Source organism: Canis aureus, chromosome X, assembly GCF_053574225.1.
Source record: "Canis aureus isolate CA01 chromosome X, VMU_Caureus_v.1.0, whole genome shotgun sequence".
NCBI classification, from domain to species: domain Eukaryota; kingdom Metazoa; phylum Chordata; class Mammalia; order Carnivora; family Canidae; genus Canis; species Canis aureus.
The window spans coordinates 65,808,909-65,828,103 of NC_135649.1; the positions used below are offsets into that span (position 1 = coordinate 65,808,909).

General features: G+C 36.0%; 1 protein-coding gene across 5 annotated transcripts in view; it reads left to right on the forward strand.

The window, feature by feature from the left end:
* ABCB7 (ATP binding cassette subfamily B member 7) overlaps positions 1-19,195 on the forward strand; it is a 164,754-nt gene that overhangs the window by 103,440 nt on the left and 42,119 nt on the right. For all 5 annotated transcript variants that reach the window (XM_077889595.1, XM_077889592.1, XM_077889594.1 and 2 more), the window contains 8 exons: positions 13,601-13,733; positions 14,614-14,882; positions 15,508-15,596; positions 15,689-15,776; positions 16,759-16,933; positions 17,872-18,029; positions 18,587-18,750; positions 18,907-19,036. In XM_077889595.1, coding sequence (XP_077745721.1) covers positions 13,601-13,733; positions 14,614-14,882; positions 15,508-15,596; positions 15,689-15,776; positions 16,759-16,933; positions 17,872-18,029; positions 18,587-18,750; positions 18,907-19,036 — 1,206 coding nt within the window. The remainder of the gene's footprint in view (positions 1-13,600; positions 13,734-14,613; positions 14,883-15,507; positions 15,597-15,688; positions 15,777-16,758; positions 16,934-17,871; positions 18,030-18,586; positions 18,751-18,906; positions 19,037-19,195) is intronic.

Sequence of the window (19,195 nt, forward strand, 5' to 3'; positions counted from 1 at the left end):
CTATGTACAGCATTATGTCATCTGGGAAGAGGGCGTGTTTGACTTCTTCTTTGGCAATTTGAATGCTTTTTATTTCTTTTTGTTGCCTGATTGCTGAGGCTAGGACTTCTAGTACTATGTTGAATAGCAGTGGTGAGAGTGGACATCCCTCTTGTGTTCCAGATCTTAGGAGAAAGGTTCTCAGTTTTTCCCCATTGAGAATGATATGTGTTATTGCCTTTTCATATATGGCTTTTAAGATGTTGACGAATGTTCCCTCTATCCCTACACTCTGAAGAGTTTTGATCAGGAATGGATGCTGTATTTTGTCAAATGCTTTCTTTGCATCTATTGAGAGGATCATATGGTTCTTTTTTATCTTGTTGATGTGATCTATCTTGCTGATTGTTTTACGGGTGTTGAACCACCCTTGCATCCTGGGGATAAATCCCACTTGGTCCTGGTGATAATCTTCTTAATGTATTGTTGGTTCCTATTGGCTAGTGTCTTGTTGAGATTTTTTTGCATCTGTGTTCATCAGGGATATTGGTCTATAATTCTCCTTTTTGGTGAGGTCTTTGTGTGGTTTTGGAATTAAGGTGATGCTCGCCTCAAAAAACAAGTTGGGGGACAGCCTCTGTGGCTCAGCGGTTTAGCTCCGCCTTCAGCCCGGGCGTAATCCTGGAGAGCTGGGATCGAGTCCCCTGTCGGGCTCCCTGCATGGAGCCTGCTTTTCCCTCTGCCTGTGTCTCTGCCTGTCTCTCTCTCTCTGTCTGTCTCTCTGTCTCTGTCTCTCATGAATAAATAAATAATTAAAAAAAATAAAACAAGTTGGGAAGTATTCTGTCCCTTTCTATCTTTTGGAACAGCTTTATAAAAATAGGTAGTATTTCCTCTTTAAATGTTTGATAGAATTCCCCTGAGAAGCCATCTGGCCCTGGACTTTTGTGTCTTGGGAGGTTTTTGATGACTGCTTCAATTTCCTCCCTGGTTATTGGCATATTCAGGTTTACTATTTCTTTCTGTTCCAGTTTTGGTAGTTTGTGGGTTTTCCAGAAATGCATCTTTTTCTTCTAAATTGCCTAATTCATTGGTGTATAGCTGCTCATAAGACGTTTTTTAAATCGTTTGTATTTCCTTGGTTTTGGTTGTGACCTCTCCTCTTTAATTCATGATTTTATTATTTTGAGTCTTTTTTCTTTTTAATAAGTTTGGCTAATGGTTTATCTTATTAATTCTTTCAAAGAACCAACTCCTGGTTTTGTTATCTGTTCCACAGTTCTTCTGGTTTCCATTTCCTTGAGTTCTGCTTGAATCTGTATTATCTCCCTTCTGCTTGTTCTAGGTTTTATTGCTGTTCTTTCTCCAATTCCTGTAGGTGCGAGGTTAGCTTGTTTATTTGAGTTTTCTATAATTTTTTGAGAGATGCTTTATTGCAATGTATTTCCCTCTTAGGACTGCTTTTGCTATGTTCCAAAGATTTTGAATGGTTGTATCTTGTTTTTCATTAGTTTCCATGAATCTTTTTAATTGTTTCCTCGTGGTCTCTTAGTTGTTTTTCTCTTTTTTTTTCAGCTTCCTCCCTTACCATCAACTTGTCTTCTATGTCAATCTTTCTTCCACCTCATTAACTCTAGGAGTTAGGACCTCCAGTTTGGATTGCATCTCATTTAATTGATTTTTAATTTCGGCCTCATTAGATCTAAATTCTGCAGTCATGAAGTCTCTAGAATCCTTTATGCTTTTTCCCGAGCCACCAGTACCTTTATAAATGTACTTCTGAATTGGCTTTCTGACATCAAATTGTAATCCATATTCCGTACCTTTTGTCAGAGAGTACTGTTTCTGATTCTTTCTTTTGTGGTGAGTTCTTCCTTCTGGTCATTTTGGTCGGTGCAGAGTGTCTGTATGAGCGGGCTGAGTCCAGAATACCAACCATGACTTAAGTAAATTTCACCCTAGGTCATTCTGACAATGCCAGAGACCAGGAAATGGAAAAAAAAGATGGGAACAAAATAAAACAAAAGGACCACTAATGTGAAAAGCAAATTTTTTTTCTCAAGATTTTATTTATTTATTTAGTCATGAGAGACACAGAGAGAGAGAGAGAGGCAGAGGGAGAAGCAGGCTCCACACAGGGAGCCTGATGTGGGACCCAATCCAAGGACCCGAGATCACGCCCTGGGCCAAACGTACCCAGGCACCCCTGAAAAACAAATTTTAGGACAAAGTAGTAAAAAAATAAAAGGCAAAGAATCCCAAAGTAAATGAAAAAAAAAAGAAAAAGAGAAAAAAGCAAAAGAGGAAAAAAGAAGGAAACAAAAGGGGGAACTGGGAGTTGGTGGTGGTGAAGAATTTGTAGTGGAGGGAGAATGTTGTCTATCTCAGGGGTCTTAGAGGGTGATCATCTCGGTTCTGAGTGTATTAAATTCTGTATGTTAGAAGATGCTCAGTCCCAAATGTATATAAACCAGCAATATTTATAGAAAGTCCCAACACTGACCACCAAAACATGTAGAAGATAAAAGAAGGGGGGAGAATGGGAATGAAGAGAGAATATCATCTCACAGAATCAACCAACAGGGTATACCACGTGGTTCCGGGTGCATGCTGGTTATATTTTAAAAGGTATTAACTTCCAACATTGTGATCAAAATGAGGCAGAAAAAATTAAAAACACAAAACAAAAAAAACATATCTCGTATATCTATCAAAATTAAATTATGTTGAAGGGAGTCTAGAAGTGGAAACCATATGTAAGACCTATAATTGTAGAAATATGAAAGTCAAAAAGGAGGAAACTTAAAAATTAAAAGGTGGTAAAATATTATAGTAAAGGTGGGAAAAAATATTGGAAATTTTTTTTCCAATAATTTTTTCCTCTAATTCTATGTACTATAAATCCCTCCACTTTCCCTGGAGCTTTCCAGTGCTACTTGGTCAAGAACTTGCTTTTACCCTATCCTTCCAGCTGGCCTTCTTGGGGAGGGGTCTTTTGTGCTGTTTCTCAGGTGTCAGTGCCTGGGCAGAGATGACCCCTCTGCTGGGTGCAGGGCTCCATGGGAGCTGTTTTTCCTGTCAGGCCTCTGTTCCCTGGCACCCGCCTCTCTCTTGGTGAAACAAGGGGGGAAAACAACAATTGAGGTGGCCAGATTTCTAGCTCTGGAGTCAGCTTCCCACTAGTAACTAATGCAGTCTCCCAGTCCACACTGGCCTAGATCCTCCTGGAGCTGGCACAGGTGCGCTGATCAGCATAGCTTGTGGGACGCCCAGCAGCTGGAGAGTTCTCAGTTTCCTGTGCCCAACCTGCTCCCACCTGTCCCGGGGGAGTGCAGGATCTTGGGCTATGTCTGCTCAGCGCCCTGGGATCCGGGGCCCTGTGCTGCTGGAATTGCACTCCTGGGGCATCCAGCTCCCGAATGCAGCAGGGCACAGACACTTCAGTCCAGAGCTGCCTGTCTGACTGACAGGCTTCTCCCAGATGGCTCGCCGGGTGCACTAGGCTCCAGCCCTTTGAGACTGGCTCACAGTCTGTGGTGCACTCCCCCACCTCTGCGCACTTCCTCTATTAGTGATTCTGGGAAGCTGGAGGCTTCACTGTCCCTGCTGTGATTCTGCCCGAGTTCCCTGCTAAGCACTTATCTGCCTGGGAAGAATCCGGTGTGAATTTTTAAAGTTCCTGCTTTGCCTGGCTTTAGCCTGACTCCTCTCGGTGCCCCTCCCCCACTTGATTCTTTTTTATTTTATTTTTTTCCACCTTCCTACCTTGCTAGAAGCAAAAACCCTTGTCTCTATAACATTCCGGCAGTTCTCTCTTTAAATCTGAGGTCGAACGCATAGGTGTTCAGGATGATTTGAAAGTTATCTAGGTAAGTTGGTGGGACCAGGTGAGTTGAGAACCCCTAGTTTTCCACCATCTTTGCAAATCTCCCAATTCATCAGTTTTATATAACACTCAGAGCTCGTTACACCATATGCCGTCCTTAATGTTCTTCACCCAGTTACCCTGTCCCCCCCAGCCTGCTCCCCTCCAGAGACCCTGTTTCCTATGATTAAGAGTCTCTTATGGTTTGTCTCCCTCTCTGATTTTGTCTTATTTTATTTTTCTTCTTCTATAATTGTTTTGTTTCTTAAATTCTACATATGAGTCAAATCATATGAGAATTGTGTTTCTCTGATAAACTTATTTCACTTAGCATAATATCCTCTAGTTCTGTCCACGTCGTTGCAAAGGGTCCTTTTATTTCTCCTGAACTTAAATTAATGGTAAATAAATGGGCACATTGCAATTAGAGATTGAGCATAACTTTTGTCACATGATTATAATTCAGTAAAAACAGTTTCTCAATTTTTAGAAAACAACAGAGGGATTAAACTCCATATTGAGTCAATTTTGATTGAAATAAATTAGCATCTAGCCTTATTTTTAGAACTCACAAGCCTCTAGGGAGCCAGGTCAAAAGACACTGGCTTTATTTTTTAAATTTTACCTTTAATATACACTGCAGTAAAGTGCACTCCTTTATGGTTTTTAACACATGGATATATTCATGTAACTACTGCCACAGTCAGAGGATATAGAAAAGTGCTACCACCCCAAAAATCTTTGTGTAACCCCTTTGTGAATATATCCTCTTCAGACTCCTAAGTACTGGATACTGTTGATTTGTCCTGTATCATTATAGTTTTGTCATTTTGAGTATACCATATAAATACAATCATATGCCTTTGTCTTTCATCCAAATCATTGAGTATATCAATAGTTCATTTTTCTTTTTATTGCTGAGGTGTAGTTCATGGTATGGGTGTACTATACTTTGTTTATATATCCACTGGTGAACATTTACTTTCTTTCCACCTTTTGGCAATTATAACTAGAGGGACTATAAACATTTAGATATGGTCTTTTGTGTGAACCTGGGTTTTCATTTCTCTGGGACAAAAATCTAGGAGTGGAATTTTTGGGTCATGGTTGCTGTATGTTTAACTCTATAAGAAACTACCAAACTATTTTCCAGAATGGCTATTTTTAACTTCCTGCCAGCAGCGTATGAGAGTTCCAGTTGCTTCACTTCTTTCCCCACAAATGATATTGTCAGGCATTTAGTGGTGTCTTGTGGTTTCAATATATATTTTCCTAATGGCTGATGGTGTTGAATATGCATGTGCTTACTTGCCAGCCATATATCTGCTTTGGTAAAGTGTCTGTTCAAGTGTTTTGTCTGTTTGTATTTAGACTATTTTTATTCTTTAGTGAGTTATTTATAAATTCTGGATATGAGACTTTCCTCAGGTATAATTTGCAAATATTTTCTCCCATCTGTAGCTTTTAAAACAATGTCCTTAATAGTGTTTTATATAGAACAAGAGTTTTAAATTTTGATAGGTTCCAGTTTATCATTTTTTTTCATTTATGGATTGTGTTTAGTTCTTGTGTCTAAGAATTGTTCAACTCAAGGTCATTACAACTTTCATCTGAGTTTTCTCCTAAAAGTTATATGTTTACCTTTTACATTTATGTTTATGTTCCATTTTGAGTTAATTCTTGTATCCAGTTTAGTTGAAAGTTCATTGTTTTGTCCAATTGTTCCTACATGGAGGCTATCCTCTGCCAGTTGAATTTCCTTTGTATCCTATTGCTGCTATAAAAACCTGACACTTGAGGGCCTAAAACAACACATATGTATTATTTTATAAGGTTGGAAGTCCCAAATTAGGTTTCCTGGGTCAGAATAAAAGCATTTGTCAAGCCTATATTCCCTCTAGAGGCTCGTTGGGGAGAATCTATTTCCTTGCCTTTTCTATCTGCATTCCTTGACTTATGGCCCCTTCCTCCATCTTAAAGCCAGCAGCATCTTCAATCTCTGACTCTGACTCTTTTGGTCTGTGTAGTCCTATCTTTTCTCTTGACTTTGACCTGCCCCTGCCTCCTTCTTATAAGGACCCTTTTTACTATACTCGGACCCCCCCAGGTAATTCAGGATACTCTCCGCAGCTCATATTCTTTAATCACATGCAAAGTTTGTGTTGCTATGTAAGATATCATCTTCATAGGTTCTGGAGATAATTACATTAGTACATGGAGATTTTAGGGAGCCATTATTCTCCCTACCATAGTGTGTGTGTGTGTGTGTGTGTGTGTTCTTATCCATTGATCTATACATACGTGTCTCTCCATTCATCAGTACCACATTGATTTTATCATTGTAGCTTTAAAGTAAGACATAAAGATAGGTGGTGTGATTCTTCCAGTGTTTTTCCTTTAAAAAATTTTTTTGGCTATTCTAGTTTCTTCCTCTGCCCATATAATTTTAAAATAATCTTGTCTATAGCTACAAAGAAACCATACGGGATTTTTATTTTTTGTTTTTTAAAAGGTTTTATTTATTTATTCATGAGAGGCGCAGGCAGAGACACAGGCAGAGGGAGAAGCAGGCTCCATGTAGGGAGCCTGACATGGGACTTGATCCCAGGTCTCCAGGATCAGGCCCTGGGCTGAAGGTGGTACTAAACCGCTGAGCCACCTAGGCTGCCCCCATACAGGATTTTTAAATGGATTTTTATTAAATCCCTAGACCAATGAGGGAAAATTGACATCCCTACTATACTGAGTGTTCCAGTCAGTGCACATAGAATATTTCTCCATTTACATAGATCTTCTTTGATTTATTTCATCTGCATTCATAGCTTTCAGCATACAGACACTGAACATGTACAATTAGACTACTGGTTTCCAGTCAGGGGTGATTTTGCCTTTTAGGGGACATTTGGCACTATCTGGAGACTTTTTTGATGGTCACAGTTTGGGATGAGGGTGCATGTAGTAGGTAGACTTTAGGGATACTGGTAAACATCCTAAAGAGCACAGATTATCTCTTCCCTTAAGAAAGAATGATCTAACCCAGAATGTCTATAGTGCTGAAGGTTGAGAAATCCTGCATTAGGTTTATACTTAAGAATTTATTTGAGGGGGGAGGGGTATTGTAATTTTTAAAAATATTGGTTTCCAGTTATTCATTGCCAGTATATTGATACATTAATAATTATTTATGTTGGTCATTATAATTTATTGATAATTTTATTGATAATTATTGATATATTTGGAGTTTGGTCTACTATTATTTGTTATGCCAGTTTCCTTTCTTTTGTTACTCTCTTACACCTTTGCTGCCATCTTTTGTGTTACTTAAACATGTTTTTCTATCCCATTTTATCTATTGTGCCTTTCAGTGTATTTATTCATACAATTTTTTTGTAGTTGCTCTAGGAATTAGAATATTGATACTAAACTTTTCATAGCTTACTTAAAATGAATATTTTACCATGTAAAGTGGAATATAAAAACCTTACTACCTTTTAAGTCCCTTTACTCTCTCCCTTTATGTTTACCGATTATCTTATGTATTACATCTGTATACATTGAAAACCCCATTAGTCAATTATTTAACTTTTGCTTTTGTCCGTCAAACATATTTTAAAGAACTTAAGAGAATAGGCTACTATATTTGCACAGATATTTACTATTTCTGTTGCTTTTCCTTCATTCCCGATGTTCCAAGTTTCCTTCTGCTTCCATTTCCCATGTGTATGAAGAGTCCTTTAGCAGTTCTTTTAGAGGAGGTCTGCTAGTGATTTATTTTTCCTGAGAACATCTTGATACTCCTTTCATTCTTGAAGGCTAATTTTGCTGATTACAGGATTCTAAGTTGACAGTTCTTTTATCGCTTGAAAAATATGCCACTTCCTGCTGGCCTCCTTGGAAATCTGGTTTCTTCAAATTGTTTTTCCCCTTACACATAATGTATGTAGTCTTTCTTTCTAGCTGCTCTTAAAGGTTTTAAATTTGTCTTTAGCTTTTGGAATTTTAATGATAATGTGTCTTGGTGTGAGTTTCTTTGGTTTTCCCTATTCAGGGGGTTGCTCAGCCTCTTGAATCTGTGAGTTTATGTCTTTTGCCATATTTGGGGAATTTTTAGTCATTATTTCTTTGAATACTTTTTTCAGCCTCACACTTTCTCTCCTAATCTTCTGAGACTATAAAGAGGAGTGATAGATCTTTTTTATAGTCCCATAGACCCTAGAGTCTTGTACCCTCTCCCTCCCTTTTCAGTGTTTTCTCTCTCTTGTTCATATGCAATAAATTTTCTTGTTCTGTTTTCAAGTTGACTGATTCTTTCCTTTGTTCTCTCTATTCTGCCATGAAACCCATACATTCAGATTTTTTTTAATTAGTCATTATATTTTTTGTTTCCAGATTTTTCATTTGGTTCTTCTTTATGTCCTGTATTTTTCTGCTGAGACATTCTATTTTTTTGTTGTTTGAAGCATGTTCATAAATGCTCCTTGAAGCACTTTCATGATGGCTATTCTGAAATCCTCATCAGGTAGTTCTAACATTTGTGTCTATTGATTGTATTCTTTTATTTCCAGTTGATATCTTATTAGTCCTTGGTATAATGAGTGATTTTTTTTACTTTATTGAAACCTGGATATTTTGGATATTCTATGAGACTGGCTTTTTAAAAAGTCTATTACTTAGCAGGCCTCCTGTGATACTGCTCCAATAGGGATGGGTTGCTGCCTCATTACTTCAGGTGGGATTGAAAGTCCAGGTTCTCATGTTGGCCTCCATTGACTCTGAAAGGAAAGGACTCCTGATGGCTACTAGGGTGGGGTAGGAGTTTAGGCTCTTCAGCAGGATGAAAAGCAAAGCTACACACTAGGAGAAAATGTTTGCAAACTATATACCCAACAAAGGCCTCTATATCTAGAAAAAATATCTAGAACTCTTAATAGCAAAAAAACAAAAACAAAAACCATCCCAAAACAGTCCAGTTATAAAATTTACAAAAGATGTAAACAGATATTTTATCAAAGAGAATATAAGGGTGGAAAATCAGACTACAAAAAGATGTTCAACATCATTTCTGTTAGGGAAACACAAAACCATAAGATAATACTATATGCTTATTAAAATAGTTTCAAAATAAAGGGGTGCCTAGGTGGTTCAGTTGGTTGAATGTCTGACTCTTGGTCTCAGGGTCATGCATTTAGGCCCCACATTGGGCGCCAGCGTGGAGCTTACTTAAAAAAAAGTTTCAAAATAAAAAATAGTGATGATATAAAATGTTGGTGAGGATGTGGAGGAATTGGATCACTCGTACTTTACTGGTGGTGGGAATGTAAAATGGTACAGCCACTCAGAAAGAGTATGGCAGTTTCCTAAAAAAGTTCAGTATAGACTCACCATATGATTTACCAATTACTCTTGGGCATTTATCCCAGAGAATTGAAAACTTATGAACACTTGTATGAAAATTTCCACAGCATCTTTTTATTTGTATTCCAAAACTACAAACAACCAAAATGTCCTTCAGGGATGAATGGTTGAATAAACTTGGTACATCTATGGAATAGTACTTAACTATAAAAATAAGCTAATGAGGGGTACCTGGGTAGTGCAGTTGGTGTTAAGCATTAGACTCTTGGTTTCAGCTCAGGTTATGATATCAGGGTCGTGAGATTGAGCCCCATGTTGGGCTCCATACTCAGTGCAGAGTCTGCTTAAGACTCTCTCTCCCTTTTCCTCTGTCCCTCCCCTCCACACATGTGCATGCTTTCCCTCTCTTTCTCATAAATAAATAAATAAATAAATAAATAAATAAATAAATAAATAAATCTTTTAAAAAATGAGCTATTGATACATTCATCATCCTTGATGAACCTCAGGGGCATCGTGCAGAGTGGAATAAAAAGGGTCAATCTCAAAAGATTACAAACTATATGATTCTATATATATAATATTCTCAAAATGACTGAACTATAGAGATTAGTGGTTGCCACAGGACAGAGATTGATGTTGTGGGGCCAGGTGGGATGGGAGTGAATATAAAGAAGTGGCACAAGAGATTTCTTTTGTTGTGATGGAATAGTTCTGTATCTCGATTGTGGTGATGGTTACATGGATCTGAAGATGGGGTAAGATAGCATTAGGACCATGTAGGCAACATATATAAACCATACATACATGAATATACATTTAAAAATGGTAAAAAACTGAATGAGTTCTGTAATCTAGTTAATAGCAATGTGCCAATATACATTTTTGGTCTTGATATTGAACTATAGCTATGTAAGATGTCATCATTAGGAGATACTGAGTGAAAGGTTATAAGTCTCTTTGTACTACTTTTGCAATTTCTGGATCTACAATTATTTCAAAAGAAAACGTTTTTAAAAAATTCATATTCCTCTGAGGTGGTTTAAGTGTAGTTATCATGAAAGCAGAATATTATGGAAAACCAATATTTGCCACCCCCCACGCTCAAAATACCACAAGGCCAGTGCAGCCAACACACATGTACTAATAAAAACATCTATGCATAATATACTCCTTTCTATTTCATTTATGTTTTTTTATTTCTTTCCTTTAAAAATTATTTATTTGGGGAAACTGGAAGTAATCACCAATTATTATTAGTGGTAGTATATGTTCTTAGCACTGTGCTAACTGCCTTTTTTTCTGTCAGTAAAAATACAAGACAGATAATATTCACATTCTTTACACATTTACAACTATGCTCCCAAATTTGACCAAACATAAACACATTTTCAAGAAAGTAAAATTACACAACTTTTCTTGGTGATAATTTAGTTTCAGTCACTACTCACTCTGGCTGTGGCAAAGATATAATAGGCTGTAAGTTAAAAGAATTGCATGCTAGCTGTACCTATCACTTTTTCTCTCACTCAGGAAATTGTATTAGAAGACAAGTGAGGGGAAAAAAAAGAAGGCAAGTGAGGATGTGGTCTTATTTTACAGAAACCCAGGAATCTGCTCAAATTTATTTAAATTACTTGTGCCATACTTTATATCTGCTTTCAACAGCAGGTTTGAAGGCATCTATTTTAGGGTGCAAATGAAGAATAATAATATGGCCCCTTGCTTTATGAGCTGCTAATATGGCTGTGGTATACTAGAAAAAATTATGAATTTCAAATCAGTCTTAGATTTTAATCCTAGCTCTGCTGCTTACCAGACAAGTCATTAAACCTCATGGAACCTGAGTTTACTCAATTATAGGGTTATCCATTTAATAGAATTGTTATTTCATTCAGCTCTCTCCTTTGCAAAAGGTACCTAGCACCATACATGAGTCCGGTAGCTGTTCACGAAATGTTTGTTTTGCCATGAAAGGTTTGTGAACTGAGGTTGAGAAGCCAGTATATCCATGCACATTACACCTAGAAAGCAAATAAATATATAGTAAAAAGACAAATAATAAGATATAAACTATAAAAAAAGAGGAGTTGGAAAATGGGAAGTGCCAAATGCCTTCAGTTTTCATAATAGGAATGGTATTCAGAGTGGGTTTTAGAAAATGGAGAAATAGAAAGGTAAATCAGGCAGGCAGGGCATTTCAAGGAGAAACAAGAGCTTGAGGTTATATGATTATATGAAAATCAGAATTGTGAAATTTATCATACTTGAAACCTGCTTTTCTTTTAGATTATATTTTAAAAGTTAGAAAAAATTTTGAGCAGTTTATCCCATACTGTTATATTCTTAGAAGTATTCCAACATCTGCTGTGTATTTTAATGATATTGTTGAACCTGCTTAGTTGTTAGGACACTTGTATACTTTACTTTGAAATCTTGATTCGGAAGATTTACCTAGCTCCTATCAGTTTTCAGCTGAACTTAGGCTTGTTGACAATATTTTTTATGTTTAACAAGGATGAATGATATAATAATGAGACTTTAATAAGAGCTGGAATTTCATTGTTTTTGTTAAGCCTTATAGAATTGCTTTCAGGGCGCCTGGGTTGCTAAGTTGGTTAAGCCGCTGCCTTCGGCTCAGGTCATGATCTCAGGATCCCAGGATCAAGCCTCGCTTTGGGAGTCCATGCTCTGCTTTCCCCTCCCAACCCCCCCCCCCCCACACACACACACACACGCTGCTCTTGCTTGCGTGCTCTCTCTCTCTCTCTCTCGGAAATAAATATAAATATCTTTTTAAAAATTGCTTTCATATGTTATTAATGTATATGAAATTAAATCTTTTTTTTTTAAAGATTTTGGTTATTTATTCGTGAGAGACACACAGAGAGAGGCAGAGACATAGGAAGAGAGAGAAGCAGGCTCCCTGCAAGGAGCCGGATTCAGGACTCAATTCCCGACCCCAGGATCAAGCCCTGAGCCGAAGGCAGATGCTCAACCGCTGAGCCATTTGGCGTCCCTGAAATTAATTTCTTCAAAGCTTTGGCAGTCTAATCAGTTTTCTGTTCTTAAATGATAGTTGGTGTTTTTGATACTGTAACCTTGCAGAAAATATGACATATGAGTGAATGAATATTTGCCTTGAATACATGAAAGCAGTATACCCATAATTTTCATACTTTTTGGTATATTCTCACGGAGAAATAGGTTGGTTTTTGAAAGCTTAGTTTGGTATTTAGAGGGTTTTGTTTAGTGTTGGAGCAAAGGAATCTTTTTATTTTTATTTTTTTTATTTTTATTTTTTAAATTTTTATTTATTTATGATAGTCACAGAGAGAGAGAGAGAGAGAGAGAGAGAGGCAGAGACATAGGCAGAGGGAGAAGCAGGCTCCATGCACCGGGAGCCCGACGTGGGATTCGATCCCGGGTCTCCAGGATCGCGCCCTGGGCCAAAGGCCCGCGCCAAACCGCTGTGCCACCCAGGGATCCCAGGAATCTTTTTAAATTTATGTTATTGAATTATAGTTGACATATAATGTCAGTATTAGTTACAGGCATATAACAAAGTGATCCAACAATTCTGCACATTACTCAGTGCTTACCACAATAAATGTAGTCACCATATAACATTACTACAATGTTATTGACTATATTTCTTATGCTGTACGTTTCATCTCCACAACTTTTTTTATTTTATAACTGGAAGTTTGTACCTCTTAATCCCCTTCACCTGTTTTACTCATTTCTTCACCACTTCTCTGACCAAAGGAAGATTTTTGTGGGACAAATAGATCTACCAGTGTTACGTTGTTGGTTTTTTCCCATTGGTGACTCAGCCACAGATACTTGGAATTAATCCACTTTTGAGATACTTTTTTGCTAAATAATTTTAGTTTTACCATTATTTTGGTGGACAAATAATTTTATATATTTGATTGAATACCAACTATATACAAAGCATAGTAGCACTCAACAAGAGTAGGACAAAAAAAGGAATATGATATAGACCATTAAAGATCTAGTAAGAAAGAAAAAATATATATATACATAAATAACAATAAGGCAGTTTGCCTTAAGGTGCCATAAGCTCTGTAGGATTTCAGATAATGGAGAGAGCATTTTGAGTGGATAATCGGGGATTATTTCATGGAGGCATGAGCATTTGACTAATGCGTGTAGCTTGTAAATGAATATTAACATGGCAGTCAGTGTGAGGTAGGAATCCTGAAATGACAGCTCTCCAAAGCCGAAGATTTTATCTTTATAAACTGGGAAAATCATTTCAGTACTAGTAAATGATTAATATCTAAACATTACCATAAATACTAATTTAAGGTAAATATTTGTACTTTTAGAAAATATTTTGTATATGATGGATAATTACTGCTTTTATATTTTTAGGCCATGAATATTGTGGTTCCCTTCATGTTTAAATATGCTGTAGACAGCCTCAACCAGATGTCAGGAAACATGCTGAACCTAAGTGATGCACCAAATACAGTTGCAACCATGGCAACGGCAGTTCTGATTGGCTGTATGTGTGATTCTTTTATCTGTCTACAGGTGTTGACTTTCTTCAAGAAGGTTTCATCATATTTGAGATGACCTTTTCATCACAAATACAACGTAGCATTTTCAGTGTCTATCATTTTATGTGAGAGTTTTGATATGTAATATTTAAAGATTTTTATGATCTACTTTTTAAAAATTCTGTAATAGCCTCATTTTTCAAGTTCTAGAAAAACTAATATGAAATAAGACATTAAATTCATAATAATATAACTTTTAATAGTCTCTTTATAAGATAACCTTTTCAGTAATTCTAGTTTTTTCTTGCTGTTGTTGTTAATTATTTAATAAATAGCTAAATAATGATATATGTACATTAATGCCTTATTAAATTATATTCAATAGCCATGACACAAATATACCATTTATAAAGAACAGCACATGTTGCTTTGTTCCCTCATGCATTAGAAAGGACACTTTATTGAGACTCAGGAGACTTGAATGGGAGTATTCTTTAGTCAAGGCCCTTGATTTTTCAGGATCTTGATTTTTATCATTTGTTATTTTGGGGAGTTAAAGGAGATTTAAAAAAAAAACTACAGACATATGGTACATTTGTCCACAGTAAGGCCATATGGGCTACTATTTACTAAAAATATTTAGTTGGAAAAAAATCTTTCAACATCTGGAATTTATAGAGGAAAATAACACTGAAAAGGATCCATAGTGGTGGAAAGATCGGTACTCATTAGGCTAGATTCTTTCTAGGTTTATTTTAATGTAAGTTTTTTGTGATGTATTCATTTAATGTATATACACTTTCTTACTATATACTTATCATTTTACCCTCCTATGATTCTAATGTTTTTACAACCCATTTTTTTTTCTTTCGAATGTATTGCTAGATGGTGTATCAAGAGCTGGAGCTGCCTTTTTTAATGAAGTTCGAAATGCAGTATTTGGCAAGGTAGCACAAAATTCAATCCGAAGAATAGCCAGAAATGTCTTTCTCCATCTTCACAACCTGGATCTGGCTTTCCACCTGAGTAGACAGACAGGAGCTTTATCAAAGGCTATTGACAGAGGGACAAGGGGTATCAGTTTTGTCCTGAGTGCTTTAGTATTTAATCTTCTTCCCATCATGTTTGAGGTGACTCTTGTCAGTGGTATTTTGGTAAGTAATACATTTTTCATAACAGGCTTTTATCTTACATTCTCATGAGTAGTTATTTAGTACTTGAAGCTCTTGTGCTATTGAATGCTCATGGTTTGAAAGCAAAATTGTGTGGTATCAGAAGGGTTATTCAGTTCACTTAATTATTTTGCCATAAACTTCAAGAGACTGTCCAAAATCTTGTTATTGTAAAGAGTTGGTTGGTTCTATGTATAGATCAGTCATTTAACTAGTGCTTGTAATTTTTTTGTTAGTAGAGATATTTGTATATGACTTTGGACTGGTATGCTCAGATTATCTAGATTTTTATTTACCATTTATTACAATTTCATACTTTGTAATTAAAAGTGTATATATACTCTTTATCTCTCTTAAGGCTTATTGCATTATTTTTGTCACATTAAACAGTAGTATCAATGTGGCAAATGTAGTTTTGCTTTCTTCCCTTGCTACCTAATGTAGCTTTTCTAAGGTATTTGATTACTCACATAATTATTTATTTATTTATACAACTTCCCATCAACATATTTTTATTAAAATCTTTTGACTGATACTTGCTGTTGTATATTGTAAACTGTTTCGCAAGAACAATGACTTTATCATTTCTGCATTTTGCCTTCTCCAGTATTATAGATGTGGTGCCCAGTTTGCTTTGGTAACCCTTGGGACACTTGGTGCATACACAGCATTCACAGTTGCTGTTACACGGTGGAGGTAAAGTATTTCCCAGGAGCCAGTCAAGGTTCAGAAATTAGTTATGCTTTCATAGCAAAAATTTCATGTCTATGCGAATCTTTGTCTTACAGAACTAGATTTAGAATAGAAATGAACAAAGCGGATAATGATGCAGGTAACGCTGCCATAGACTCACTGCTGAATTATGAAACTGTGAAGGTAATATGTTTAATTATGCTTTCCTCTGCCTTTCACATCACACAAAGATTTGTTCTGCCATTTAATTGAATAAGTGCTGTTAAGTTAGAGCTTCAGATTAGGATAGGACCTTTAGGTGTGATAGATTAATTGTGCTTTATTATTTTTCTTTATTTGGAAATTGTCCTTTCTACCTCCATTTTTGTATGGCAGCATCAGACTTTTACCTTCTGAATTAGCACCTTGATTTAGAATAAACACTAAGCTAAACAAACTGACATGTAAGTTCTTGACTCTGTCCCTCAGTGTACCTAGCATAGTGCTCATTTATGTGTTCATTTTTCATTTAACAAGTATTACTGAATGCCTTTTGTATCCAAAGCACTACACTAAGTCTTGTGATGGGGAAGGGTGATAAAAAACTATTAATATTTAATCCTTGCCCTCCCAGAATTAACTCCATAAACTGGGAGAATTTAAGTATGCAGGTGACTATACAAGAAGGCATAATGTAGTCGGGACAGTGAGATCTGTCAGTTCAGTCTCGGGGGATCAGGGAAAGGCTTTGTGAAAGAAGTGCCTTTAACAGCTTTTGTTTTTTTAAGATTTTTTTTTTTAAGTAATCTCTACATCCAGTGTAGAGGCTTGAATTTAAAACCTTGAAATCAAGAGTCGTCTGTTCACCAACTAAGCCAGTCAGGCATCCCCCTTAACAGCTTTTTTAGATCTGGATTTAAATTAACCAGGCAAAAAAAATATAAATTAATTAATTAATTAACCAGGCATTCATCAAAATGAGATGAATTTTATGGACTTTTCGAAATACAGTTCATTATGGAAAAGTATAGGAGTACCATAGTCCAATGTATTGAAAGTCAGTTTTTTAAATGGAGTATACAGTATAGAGTTGTATGCATAACATAAAATCAGATGAAAAAGATACTAATCACTTAAGAGAATAAATTCTAATTGTACTTGTATGTAATTTTTATATATTTTGTAGTATTTTAATAATGAAAACTATGAAGCACAAAGATATGATAGATTTCTGAAGACATATGAGACTGCTTCATTGAAAAGTACCTCTACTCTGGCTATGTTGAACTTTGGTCAAAGTGCTATTTTCAGTGTTGGTTTAACGGCTATTATGGTGCTCGCCAGTCAGGGCATTGTAGCAGGTAATGGATCTGCAATTTTCACGTTTATAGATGTTTCACTTAATCTTTATAAATAAAGATTAATGAAAGGAATGTATATATTAGTCTTAGTTACAAAATATATTCAGTAAGATGCTTTAAGATCCTCTAACTTTTCTTTTTGTACGAGAATGTGTTTTCTTAATTGTATGATGTTTAACTTATTTTTGTTTGATACTACAAGTTTAGCACTAGTTAACTAATTAATTAGGACTACTATTTATACATTTTGTGGGGCTACATACTGACTCTTTCAGGAGTAACTTCTTTTTTTTAGCATCTAATATTTCTAATTTCACTTGTAGACCTGGAAAGCAATGTAATTAATTTAGTGTTTAGTCCAAAGGACCAAAATGCAAACATACTTTTTTTATAATTACTATTTACATTTTAATCTAGGAAGATTCATTTGCAGAACATTTCAAAAGTAAATAATGTCTCTGCCTCTTTTCTGTAACCTACCCACTCAGGATTTATTCATTTACTGTGACCTTAATACGTGGTTTATCATTCCCATTCATGATATCCATTTTCTCCATTTTTTTAATATATACTTTAAAAAAAGTTTCTATTTCACATTACAAAGAAATTTGCCAGTGTCTTATGAAGAAGTGAAAGATTTTTAGCCATCCATTTCTATCTTCACTTAGACCATTATGTATATGTATGTAGTATAGTATGATCCTATATATATATATAGTATATGGGTGAACAGTTCCCATTCCACTTATATCAAGTTCCCTATATTCCTAAATCATGAATTAAAATGCCTTGAAATTTGAGTAGGCCTTAAGAGTTGCTGGTTATTTGCATTTTGTAGCATATTCCAGACTAATAGACTATAAACTCCTCTGTCTTAAGCTGGAAAAGTATATAACATCTAAAATACCTTTTTTCCCTTCTGCCAACTACATATTAAGGTACCCTTACCGTTGGAGATCTAGTAATGGTGAATGGACTGCTTTTTCAACTTTCATTACCCCTTAACTTTCTGGGAACTGTGTATAGAGAAACTAGACAAGCACTCATAGATATGAACACCTTGTTTACTCTACTCAAGGTAGACACTCGAATTAAAGTAAGTAATCTATTTAGTACCTTTTTAAAAGCATGTGAGCATCATCCCATTAATAGGATCATTGTCAGGGAATATTTACATCACCATTTCAGCAAACTGGTTTCTCTTGTGCAAGAATTAGAGCTATCATGTGTATTAAGAAGTTGTTACAGCTTTTACTTTCATGTTTAGAAACATTACAGTGTTAGTAAATATTATACCTAAAAGCTAAATTTTGTTAAATTGAATTATTTGTACTTGGACTTGATTTACTTCTGCTAATAATGATATATGATGTGTGATTGCCTTTCCTCACATCCTCAGCTTCCTTACTACCCTGCCCACCATCCCTCTACCTGCCCCATAAAATTGCTCGAAACCAAAGCATTTAAGTGTTTTTGACCTTAGTGAAGAATGGAAAACAAATCTTTAAAAGCATGCTTGGAAGTGATCTAACTCTATTTATAAACCTCCTCTTTCCCCATTATTCTCCTTTTTCTCTCTGAATTAGAGAATTGTCTGCTTGACTGTACTCTACATGGTGTATAAAAGTGGCTTTTTTCCTTCTTCCCTACTAGGACAAAGCAATGGCATCTCCCATTCAGATCACACCACAGACAGCTTCGGTGGCCTTTGATAATGTGCATTTTGAATACATTGAGGGGCAGAAAGTCCTTAGTGGAATATCTTTTGAAGTCCCTGCAGGAAAGAAAGTGGCCATTGTAGGAGGTAGTGGGTCAGGGTGGGTAATTCAGTTATTTATAAAATTCTGCATCATTGATTGATGATTCCCAATGTAATATTTTTTCTTTACCATAATAAAATGATTATAATGGTTTAAAACATGTTCCCTAATGCCAGTAAGAGCTAAATAATCTTTCCTTGTCTCCAATTTCAGAAAAAGCACAATAGTAAGGCTGTTGTTCCGCTTCTATGAGCCTCAGAAGGGTAACATTTACCTTGCTGGTCAAAATATACAAGATGTGAGCCTGGAAAGCCTTCGGAGGGCAGTGGGAGTGGTACCTCAGGTATTTAAAAAAAAAAACCCCTATTTGGGGGAAGGTTTATTGGGTTGATAGATATTTTGTTAGAATAATTTGAATTCAGAGTCAATATAGGGGAGCCTGGGTAGTTCAGTCAGTTAAGCATCCTGAGATGGAGCCCTGCGATTTAGGCTCTGTGCTGGG